General features: G+C 39.8%; 1 protein-coding gene across 1 annotated transcript in view; it reads right to left on the bottom strand.

The window, feature by feature from the left end:
- Window positions 1-2,713: 2,713 nt before the first annotated feature.
- Window positions 2,714-12,122, bottom strand: part of SATB1 (SATB homeobox 1) — a 74,238-nt gene continuing 64,829 nt past the window's right edge. The window contains exons 11-13 of the mRNA XM_010133624.1: window positions 7,538-7,741; window positions 6,938-7,033; window positions 2,714-4,296 (exon numbers count right to left, since the gene is read on the bottom strand). Coding sequence (XP_010131926.1) covers window positions 3,814-4,296; window positions 6,938-7,033; window positions 7,538-7,741 — 783 coding nt within the window. The 3' untranslated portion in view covers window positions 2,714-3,813. The remainder of the gene's footprint in view (window positions 4,297-6,937; window positions 7,034-7,537; window positions 7,742-12,122) is intronic.

The following is a 12,122-nucleotide window of genomic DNA, read 5'->3' as shown; positions in this document are numbered from 1 at the left end:
TTTTTTCCTGCATCATCTCATCAATTTAAAAGAGTGAGGCAAAACACAAATCTAAATCCTGCTTTGTAAGGTAGAGAGTCTTTATAATGATAAGCAACCTTTATGTGTGACTGAGGCTTGAGACTGTCCCCAAGGCATGGACTTCTTGGAATTTGAGGCCTCTCTGGTTTTCTTTCAGGCTTGAAAAACACACGCTGGGGACTCTAGCATATACACATAAATCTCGTCAGTTAAATATAGATTAATGGGAATCAGCAGGGAGTAAAAATATTCCACTTTGGTAAATACTTCAGTTTTGTAGCAAAAAGTAAATCCTGCCACCTCCATCCAGCACTCAGTTCTCTCTGTTTTAGGCATTTGGCTTTCTTTGAAGCTTAGATTTAATTCCTATGAAGTAATATTCTCTCCCCATACTTTCCTGAGTATATACAAAATACTAATTTCACACACTCACAGTGAACTACTCATAGGGTTTTGTAACAGCTTCCCAACTAATAGTGTTTTGATGTCTTGTGTTCTTCCTTACAGTCTGATTTCTTAATCTTTGCAGAGATGGAAAGGGGTTATTTTTCGGTAGGATTACACCAGATGGTGAGAAAAAGGAGCAGAAAAGGACAAAAGGTAATTTTCTAGGGAGTCTAACGAGTCCATGAGTCAAGTGGCATATGCTTGTAGTAGCTTAACTCCTTAGAGTATAAATCTCTTGCATCCACATAAAGTGGGGATCCTTAATGCCCGTATCACCTTTAAAAATGCTCCTAAGGATTTAACAAAAATGCTTTCGGTCACTTAGGTCAAGTCAGAAGACTGCACTCACAGCCCACCCTCTGGGACACAAAAATGCTCTGATTCAAACCTCTGTGCAGGTACTGTGTGACTACAGAGGCTGAACTACTTAGAAGGTAACCTCAGCTCCCCTAGGAGAAAGCAAAATGAAGATAATGGAGAAGAAATAGCTATAATAACTGTCTGCAAGCACACATGGCACCCATAAAACTTAAAAGGATAAAAGAAAGATAAAAGAAAAGGAAATCACTTTCAAAATAGCAAAGAAAATTTTATAAACATTTCTTCTTATGCCTTTACACGGTGTTGGACTTGTTGCCCTGTTTCTGGTGTTAGGAGTGCTGTGTGTGTTAGCTTTTAGCACGAAGACAGGTATATTTCAGGAAAGCCTTTCCTTCACTTCCCCTTCTACCCTGCGCATGCACGCATATTAGTTTAACAGTGTATTTTTTTCTCAAGCAGCCCTATTGTAATGGTCACGTGGCACTTCAGCCAGCCCAAGGGTGCCAGTGGTATTGTTCTGCACATCAAATCAGCTGGCATTGCCTGGGCTGCATTTCATCCTGTCCCATGGCTGTGAACAGGGATCTGTCCCAGCTCCAAGCGTCTGTGTGGCTGTACAAAGCAATGATGCCATTTGAAATTAGTGAAGAAACCCAACGGTGACCACCGGACTAGGTTCAGGTTTTGCCCCTCTGGAACCAGCATAGCTTTGGGCTACCAACAGATTTATAGACAGAAGCACCTCAAGTGAGGGCATAGCTTGAGTGTCCTTCCCATGGCATGCAATGCCAAATTACACATCTGTGTCCCTCCTACGGTTTGTTTCCCTCCCTGAGTGGTGCTAAGGCTTTCTTTTAACTGGACTGGACCCCAAGCCCAAATCCTGTGGCAGCCCCAATCCAATTCCAGTAGCAGCCAAGAGGTGCCACAGCTGGGAGATGCTCAAGGAAACCCAAGGGTGCTGAGGCACCTGTGGCAGTTTTAAACATATGGAATGAAAACCTGCTTTGCTGCCTAATATGCATTTTCTTAAATAATGGAGCTAAAAGGAGAAATTTGCTGCACCGGAGTAATTTGTGACTTTTGACACTCATCCTGAGTTTTGCAAACTTTTGGTCATTTTAGAACGGCTGCACTGAATTCAACTCTTGAATTGCACCGGCTGTAAATTGTTTCTCTCCTAGAAAAAGAGAATAATGGTGTAAAGTCCACAACTGTGAACTGCAGACTTCTTTCTAGCCTAGACACGAGCCTTGAATAAATTCAGAGCTCACCAATTGTTATGGCTTTATCAAGAACCTTATTAGCGATCATTAAAAATAATCTTGCTTGGAAGGGGACTGCTATATGCAAACCCCATCCTTCCCATTTACTTTGTGGCTATTAATGTGGGGGGGTTTTAATGTTTATACATTAGTGCAAGGAATAGTGTTAGCATAATTCTAGTGCAAAATAAAACCAGCTGTATCCATTATAAGTGCATTACTGCCAGGAACTGTAAATATGTTTATGCCTGATAGCCTCTTGACTCAGTAATATCCTGCTATCTCTGTTGGGCAGGCAAGTTTTTAAACCAAGAAAAGACAGGTTATGATTTTCATAACCAAACTGTGTTTCTTTTTGAAGTATGTTATCTAAATTCAAATTTTAAGAAGGTCATTAAAAAAATCTGGCTGTGATTTTAAAGGAGAACAACTGAAATGTCATCTTCAGAGTGGCGGTGAGAAGGTACGATGTGCACTAAGAACAAGTTATTCCTCCCAGATATACACATACACAGACAAACCCTGCCATATCATACCATACAAACAATTTTAATTGTGTAGTTACAGTCAATAACCACTCCTAGTCAGAACATTTCTGCATAAAGAAAATTGTGATACACTTATAAAAACAGCCAGCTGTAACAAAATAACTGGTGTTTTCATAGCAATAAACTCATAAAAAAGAAATACACCTTTATACAGAAAATTTATACAGCTGTAGCTTTAAAATTGATTGTAAACCAAAGGAAGACACATTGCAAACATCAATTATTTTCACATTAATTGCATAAGTTTCTAAGGTGATCTATTAGTTTTATTTACCTAAGCTTATTTGCATGATAGTAAAAATTGCATACAACAATAAGAGTGAAGCTTATAGTATGAATTGCTTGGATAACATAGAGCACTTTTTATAGGCAACTGTGTAAAGCACATTTTCTCTATTTAAAACTTTTAAGACACTTTGTTTTACTGCCCATCAAAATACATTTATAAATAGAAAAAAAAAAATCAGTATGATAACAAGAGAAGCAATATTACATTTAACGGAAACTTCAAAAAAAATTAATTACAACATGATGCTGCAGGATCTACAAATAAATAATGAGGACTAAATTGTGTTTCACATTTTCTTTTTCATTTTCTTTAAAACCATGTAACAATGAGAATGGAAAAAAAATACAGTGACCTTTATTTCCAAAAGAAAACAAATCTGAATTACGGCAGTGCCATATTATACAAGGCATTTGTTGGCATATGTTATCTTTAAACTGCATTCCACAGTCTATAGTTCTTTTGTAACATACAATAGAGCAAGAGTAACAAACTCTTTTTATTTTTTTTTTTAAATAAATGTGAGTTTCCAAAGATCAAGTGTGGAGTGCTACAGTAATAATTAAAAAACAAGAACAAAACAAACAAAAAACAGTAAATCACAAAAGTTGTAATGCTTGTCTGAAGGCTCCAGAATCAAAATCACTGGTATCATGCTTATTGGGTACACTCACAGTGTATCCAGTGAACACAAATTAATATCAAACAATCCTCAACGCTTCATCTGTTGCTGCGAAGCAGTTTGTAAAACAGAGAAAAACATCTAGTGCAGTCTGCATTATCCTTTTTTCAACTTTTGTGCAAGTTTTGGAAGATTCATTGGCCAAACAATGAATAATAAAGGTTTTTGACAGAATGCAAGATGGAATATTCATTTCAATAGTAAATACCAGTGGCACTGTTGAAAGAAAATAATACTTTTAGATCAGTCTTTCAATTCAGCATTAATCTCTGTGTTCCCTTCTACTGATAACTCTTCTTCTAGTTTAACTGAAAAAAGAGTGTTTGCATTTTTGTCTTGGATGCTGTCTTCTAAATCCTTGAGCAACTCTTCCTCCTTGTACTCTGCAACATCCACCTCCAAACCAGAATTGTCCTTCAGCTTCCCATGGTGCTTGAGATAATATCGCTGGTTCTGAAAGAACTTGATAATGGTATACTTGGGCAGGTCAAGCTGAGCAGAGAGAGTCTGGATTGCTTCTTCATCGGGATACAGGCCTACATCTTGTATGAAACTCTGTAGGATCCCAAGGGCTTCAACAGAAATCTTTGTTCGTGGTCGGGGTTTCTGACGATTTTCATCCTCAGATTCAGCTGGTGATGCTACAGTCGGTTGCCTTGGGGGTAGTCTGGGACCTGGTTGCTGTTGCTGTTGCTGCTGTTGTTGTTGCTGCTGCTGTTGCTGCTGCTGCAAGACAAAGCACAGCACTTTTTTTTTTTTTGTACATGTATTCTTGCTCACATTTTGTGTTACCCAGAAAATCTGGGGGTGGGGCGTGCGGGAAATTGCAAAGCTATAAACAAAGCCTTAGTAAGTTTAAAGAACAAAAAGGCAAAAAAAAAAAAAAGCTCAGTATTACTGAACTACAGTTGAAATATGAGTTAGTAACTCTGCATACCTGTCACGTGTCTGCATGTGTGTGAGCAGAAATGGGGGATAAAGGGGCAGTGGGATACAGACAGAGAGGTGGAAGAACACTCTGGCTTTGTCTGACGGAAAGCACTGATGATGTGACATCGGTGTGGTTTAGCTGACAAATCTGAATGAACATGCTAGATGAGTCAAGTGCAGACAAGGCAAAACGCTAAGTAGGTGACATAGTATAGGATTAACTTGACCAGCTTAGCCAGAACTGTAGCAAGGGCAAAGACAGAAAAGTGCCAGATGAGGGCAAATGCACAGGAGCTCTGCCAGCAGCAGCAGCCGCTGCCAAAAACCAAGGGCTGCAAAACTCTAGCACTAGCTAGACTGGGGAACTGGGGGGATCAGGGAGAAGAAGAGCATTTTATTTACGTGCGGAAATACCCACTGCTGATCTGACCCCAGCATGCACTGAAGTCCTGTCAAACTTGCAAACGTTACGACAGGACACGTTAGCTGGAAGCGCCTAACGTCACGCAGTCAAACTCAGCTTTGGCAAAGACAAAGAAAGAGATCTGGAAGCAGGAAATCTGTTACTTCCCCTTCTAGCTCTGACCTCTCTTGCCTGTGGTCTCAGAGGGGGTCTGTCTTGTCTGTATTCAAGAATCCCAATGTACAAACAAGCAACAAACATATTTACCTGCTTCTGTGTGGGTGCTGGGGATTATTTAGTTAATATTTATAAAGCACTAAGATGCAAAGCGCTAAGTAAGTTGCACTATTATTATTAGAAGGGAACATGCTGCATTCCAAAAACTCGGGCAATAAAAATGAGCCAGGCTGCACATCAGAAGAATGAGATAAAGCAAATCATGATGTAAATAATTAACAAGAGCTTAAAAAGAAGTTTTGCAAGCATGGATTCAGAAATGTTCTTAAAAGGTGAGGTACTGAGCCCTAGGGACAGAAATGTTTTTGTCATCTACCACTGCAGTACAGTACACCACAAGATCATGCTTAAAAACAAAAGTAAATTTATCAGCTACTGTTTTTGTTGATGATTCTTTTGCTTCACAGCACAGGAAGCACTGGTTAGTAAGATATTTTTGATCATCAAATTTCTTGTCATATGGTACAAACCACCACTTATTATTAAAAAACAACAGCAGCAAAATAAGCAGTTGCTATCACTACACTTCATTTCCCTTTGCAAGTCTCCCCTCGACAATTTTTGGTGTGTCGGTAGTGGCTTCCAAGCTTCCAGTTGCAGCTTCCTTGCAAGACCCAAGAAGCACAAAATACTGTACGAGTAGTATAAATACTGGAGGAATTACATTTCTGTCCACTTTGCAGTGCCACTTGTGGTTGTGGAAACTTTGCATAGGTCTCAACATCCAGTTTAGAAGGCACTGCTTTAAGTGATCTTACTGCAAGATCTGACACAAATGCTAGTGGAATTACAGCTCTTGCCTCATCCCTATTCGCATCCTTCCATGCTTTATGGTCTCTGAGCAGACCCATTCAAGGCTTCAGTCTCAAATCGATTCAGGACTACTCTCAGCACATTAAATTCTTGCAAGACTGGAGGCTTTGTATATACAATTTGAACACTTGTGTCTTAGCTACATATTTATGCATCTACAATAATTACCATGTAGAAGAGCAGAGACAAAACTCAGGTCCAATCTCCTGATCCTTACTCTTACAAGTGATATTAAGAGATTACAATGCAAGTGCTTACGTGAATAGTATTTGCAAGATCAAACACAAACTTTTACCAACAAGGAAACAAAATCTAAGTAAGTAGCATAGTGGTTGAATGTTTATACTGTGCATAAGCTTCTCCTTTTATCCCCTTAAGAAGCAATTTTATTAAAAACAACGCACATTTTCAAACGAGTGCTGCTTTATTACTTAATACAGATCTTTCTCTCTCTTTTTGCTCAATCAAACAGCAAGTTTCCAGGCTTTCACAATTATTTTAGTACTTGATATCCTAAGGGATTGTCTCATTCAGTTTGCTTTATCTTTAATGTACACTCGTGTTGTTTCTGGCTGCGACATAACTCTATCCCTCCTAGCTTTGTAAATATTTTTCTGTATAGGTAATACAAACGATGCACTGGATCTCAGCTGAGGTTGGGAAAGCACAGGATAGTATCTGCTCTTTAAGAGGAAGCAGTTAAAAGGCTGACCTTGGGTCTTTCATGAGAAGGGGTTACACAGTTCCCCAGCTCAGAGAGACAGGAGTCCGCACTGCCAACCTGGGCCACAATATTTAGCAAAATAGCCAGCCACACTACTGGTTTGTGGTGCTCGTGTGAGCAAAGGGTGGGCACAGCCCCCTGGAGGACCCTGGGCACCACCGGGGCTACTCCAAAGCAGAGGGTGGCCGTTTCCAAGCTCCGTGGTGTGGGCCCTGCATCCCCTCTTCTCTCCCTAACATGGTGCCCTTGTGCCAGCTCACCTGTGGAGCAGCACCCAGCCAAGGTCCAGCAGTCAGCAGGCCTGGTAAGAAAGCGCCTCTATGCTCTCCTTTCCCAAGGGTGGTGGGAGAGGGGCTCTGAAGGAAAAACAAACAAACATTGACTCATCCCAGCCCCGACTGGGATTAAAGCGGGATGAGGAATCCCCTTCCCTTCACTCCTACCCGGGGCGAGCTGCCACTGTTGAAGGTTCAAGCTTAGCTTTTGAACAGCAGCGCAACAAGGTCCTCCCGCTTTGCTGGTAAGGCGTTTGACAACCGGTGCCAAACGCCTCTGCCTTTCGTTCCTGATGCCTGTCTAGCCAGGGACAGCCAGCACGGAGGCATGCCCTGCCTGGCACGCAGGTGCCTCTGCGACACCGTGGCCACGCACGTTTGCAAAAAAACCACCAAACTGAAACAAAAACCGTGGGTGGTTGCACGCTCTCCTTTGAACTCTGGTGGCAGATGACAGCATGCTCTTATCTCGTACCGAGAGACCTGCATTTAGCCTGGCTGGGAGGAAAGAAACACTAATTTCCTTTGCTCCGTTTAAAGCTTTATTTACTTAGCGCTCTGCAGGATTGGCCAAGGTAAACTAACCTGAATCTGTTCTGCTGGCACATGGATAATGTGGGAAGGCCTGTCACCATGGTGATGAACTGCATTGCTTTCTTGTTCATAAATGGCATCACGTTCAGGCTGAGGAAGACTGAGGAACCTTCGGATCATGGAGAGATTCTCCCAGAGGGTCCTGTTCTCTGGTGAGGGATCTTCTTTCCAACGTAACAGCTCACAGAGCCATCCCTTGAAGATAACACCAGCAAAACATTAGTTTTTTTTTTCACTTCACGAGGGGCAAAATGAGGGTGAAATGTGTACTTTAGAGGAGCTGCATTCTCTCACCCTCTACCCTGGCAGGAAAGGGCTTTCACTGTAGAGGCTGGCCTTAAAGCAAACACCAATACACCGAGAGGCTGCCATGCTATTTCACAGACCCTTGCCAGCTGCCAGTGTTTTGGAAAGCACCTTCCCCTTGGTCCTGCACCACAGTGCTGGTTTGCTTAGAAACTAACTGGCTGATGAAGGCAGAATCCCTTACACGCCCCTCTCTTTAGGACAGAGGTTTCACTGACACCAGTATACCCTCTGTGCTGCCTATTTTTCTTTTAGGCAAAGGTACACCCATCCAAGAGCACTGACATTGTGTTTCAGGAGTCGGTAGATTGTCTGCTGAGCTATTTTTAAAATCCTGGTACTACTACTCAAAACGAAAAAGTACTTCAAATATCTGCCTTGACTGTAGGGCTGCCTAATGGAAATCACAGCAGTAGAGGAGCTCCCTAATGTCCTTTCAAAAGACAGGAGTCCTTTGACTAGAAGCAGTCAAGTAATATCTTCTTCCTTTGCCTCTGCAGCTGAACTTCAAGTGACAGATGATTATCTGTTTCAGGATTTTTCTCACAGACCTAGAAAAAAACAAGTCTCTCAGTTTTACGTACATTATTAGGGCTTTGGTGGAAGCAAGATATACTCAAGGTTCTGCTATAATCTTTACACTGTTTCCACATCACAGGACAGCAAGTTGCCCAAGAGCTTACCTACTCTAATTCAGACGTGGTTTAGGGATACCTACTAGAAAATCGGCTCCCCTGCAAGAACTGCAGCTGTTGCCAATTTCCTTCTAAAAGAGTCATACAAGTTCATCTTGAAAATTTAGCAATAGTTTTCCTGCGTTGTTTTCAAATTTCATTGAGGATTTTTTCTTAATTGTGCATTGGTAGTTTTAAAAGAGTGCAAACATTCTAGCTAGTACAGTATACATCAGCAGCAATTTTTGTGTATATTAAAATTTACAAACAAGATATTACATGCATAAACTACGCATACTTTCTTTCTTTAAGCTTCAAGGATCTGTTTTCAAAACTATGTTCATGCAATTTTATTTCTTAATGCTGTAGGAAAGATAATGTGTCATTTTATTGAATCAACAAATAATATAAATGTACAGAAGCTTTTAGATCCTTTTTATATGCACTGGTCGTTGATAAATGGTTTATCCAGACTAGTTACTACTAGATACAATAGACACATAGTTACAGTGTAGATGTGCATGTATTTTCTTGAAAACATTCCTATCTTTAGCTTACAGTTAATACATGCAGTGTCAAGATACTGCCATGATAAGAAGAGGTGAAAATAAACAAATGATCCTAATGCATTCATATTGTATATGGAAATATTTAGTGAGGTGAGTATAAAAATTTGAAGTATATTCTGTTGGAAAGAAGTAGAAAACTGAACAAATGACGCAGGAGAAAATGCCCCCCAGGAACAGAAACAACAAAATGATGAATGTTAGAGAGATGGTGGTAGCAGAGCCGACAAGGCAAAAATTTAAACAGGGCCAAAGTCCAGTGGGTGCTCATTAGGGGTGCTAGGGAGGGAGAGGAGAACGGCAGCAGCAGGAAGGCCCCGTTGGCACCCCAGGTGTGGAGCACACCCCATTCCATGACCATGCCCTAAGGTGGGGAATCTGGCCAAACACCTTCATATAGAGCACATAATGTATAGCCTGTCCCAGCTGTGAAATCACATGGCATGGTTTTAAAACACTATCTGTGGATCCTCCCTCCCCACCGTTAAGGCATCCTGGGAAATGTTAGCAGGCTAATGCGCAAACTCTCCCTGCCCCTGACATAACCAACACGTTGCTCGCAGTTGTCCACCCACCTTGCTTCCACGGGGATATAGGCTGGATTATGCTCAACAGCAGTATTAGTTTTCTGCAGTGAGTTAAAAGAGGTGCGATGAGAAAGCATAGGTAGTTTGTTGGGGATGGCGGAGAGAAGATGATGAGAAGAAACAAATCTAGGTCTTTTAATTGAAATGCAGTTATAAAATTTTTAATTGAAAAAAAAAAAAACCAAAACCACCAAACCAGCTCACCCTGAAGGATAACAATTGCCCTTTGATGTCTGGAGTCTGCGCTGCTCCCCATTGGAACTGCTGGTCCACTTTCCAATGCTGGTAGTCGGCAGAGCTGACTATCACAGCTGACTACCACAGCAGTTTGGTGAAAGCAAAAAAAAAGACAAGACAACCTGTCTCCTCCCACAACACCTCTCTGAGGTATACAGGCAGACTGGAAAAGAAATTGCACCATGCATTTAGAAGTTGCACATATTTTCACTTGTGACCATGTGAGTCACAGATTAAAAAAAAAAAAAAGAATAATAGAAACTCAGTAGATGTCCAGTAGTAAAAATAATCCCTAAGCAATCACATTTTACGTTGATTAAACATATTTCACAACAAGAGTTTTAACTAAGAAATTCCTTCTCCCCCACTGTCTTTTCTGTTTCCTTATTTACTTGATCAGACCTTACTTTTATTAATTACTGAAGGCTAATATATTTCCAGTATTTTTCTCTCAACTTTTGCACTGAAATAATACTTCTGATTCCTTATCTAAAAACGATTTGATGAAGCATGTGTCTGCTTTCAGCGATTTTGAGATACTGAAATGAGATGCCTCTGACACAGTACACAGAACAGACTGCTATTCTGCCAAAATCTCTCTTTTCCACTGGGCTTGTCACATTTTTAAAGAAGTAGACATACTCTGACGAAACATATGATGGTCAACATGGAAAAAACCAACTGAATTCTAAATTACAAGAATGGAAACAAATTTTTGGTCTTTGTGGTTTATTCCTGGAAACATTTATGAAAGTTTATGTCCAAATATTCTCAGAAGAGATAGTGAATGGGCACTTACAGAGGCTGAAGGGGTTTACTTTGTTAAGAGACTAAAAACTTTACACTGATATGTTTTCTTTTGGTTCAAAACAAACAAAAAACCCCAAAAGTATTTAATTTAGTTTCAGGTTTAGAATTCTGTATACATAACACTCGTTCATAAAAGTTGGCTAAATGAAAATGTATATGTTTTTGTAAATATTCGTACAGACTTATCTAATGATGAATTTTAAGTCTTGTAAAATTTCTAACTTTTGTTTCTATCTGATCTAAAGAAGTATGAAGTGCTGTAGTTAATGAAACTGAATTTACAAGTGAACGTAACAAGCCTGATTTTTCTCCTCTTACACTCATTTAAGTCTACATCAATTTCTGTCTAGTTCAAACAATTTATTTGGAAGGCAGGCTTGGGCCATTGGTTTTTTTCTTCGTTATAGTCTTACAGGAAGTGGAAAGAACCACAAAATAATAAGGAAATATTTATAACTCAGATTAGATCACAACTGGTTTATATAGCTCATATAGTACATCGTTAAAAAAACAGCCTTAAAATAATTAAGCTGATAGATCTATGCAGCAAGGCAAAACCCCCCAAACTCTGCAATGACATTGGGAACAACCTTGATTTTAAAACAGAGTAAATTTGCCAGGCAACATTACACTGAATATAAAGAGAGTATAAAGCAAAATATAAACATTAGCCACATGTAAATATGTTTGGAGAACTTTCAGGATGTTACTACTTTTCAAACTGACAAAGTTTAATTTGACACCTTCTGTTCTAAAACCTTTGTTTCTATTCAAAATCACGCCTTTAGCTGCTATCAATCACCATGCACTCCCTATTACTTAAAATACTGGCATGGGCCCTGGATAAACTGAAAATGCCATGCAGATGAATTCTGAGATAATATGTTCAAACCTGTTATATACAACACAAATCCTGTAAAGTTATGTATTGTAAACCTACATTTATTGGGAACTAAAAGTCTTAAATCCATCTGCTACAAAGAAAATACTGTTATGCACTTTCAAGCAACCAAGTACCATCTGCAAAGGTCTTGCTACAGTAAGCAAGAAAATGGTGAAAAAAAAAGATGCTAAAACTAAGATATTTAAAATAAATAAGAGTCTTCTGTCTGGTTTTCTGATAGGGATTTAGTACAGAAACATAAGAAAGCAGAGGGAAAAAACCTGTGAAAGCTGAACTGCCAAACTATTGCAGGAAAAGCGCAAAGAGGGTAACTGCCACACATTAGACTCTAAGCATCCATGAGGATGCTTATTTTAAAGAAGGCATCTATGCATTTTATCTAGGTACCCAAATGCTATTTTATTCAGTCTGACCTGTGCTGATTTAAATAAAATCTTCTGCTTTCACACAGAGTATCTAATAAACTATCCTTGCATTCTGGTACCTTTCTTC

This window comes from Buceros rhinoceros, unplaced genomic scaffold (assembly GCF_000710305.1).
Source record: "Buceros rhinoceros silvestris isolate BGI_N320 unplaced genomic scaffold, ASM71030v1 scaffold143, whole genome shotgun sequence".
Taxonomy (NCBI): domain Eukaryota; kingdom Metazoa; phylum Chordata; class Aves; order Bucerotiformes; family Bucerotidae; genus Buceros; species Buceros rhinoceros.
The sequence above is the reverse complement of the archived record's forward strand: the minus strand, read 5'-3'. Positions and strand labels throughout refer to the sequence as shown.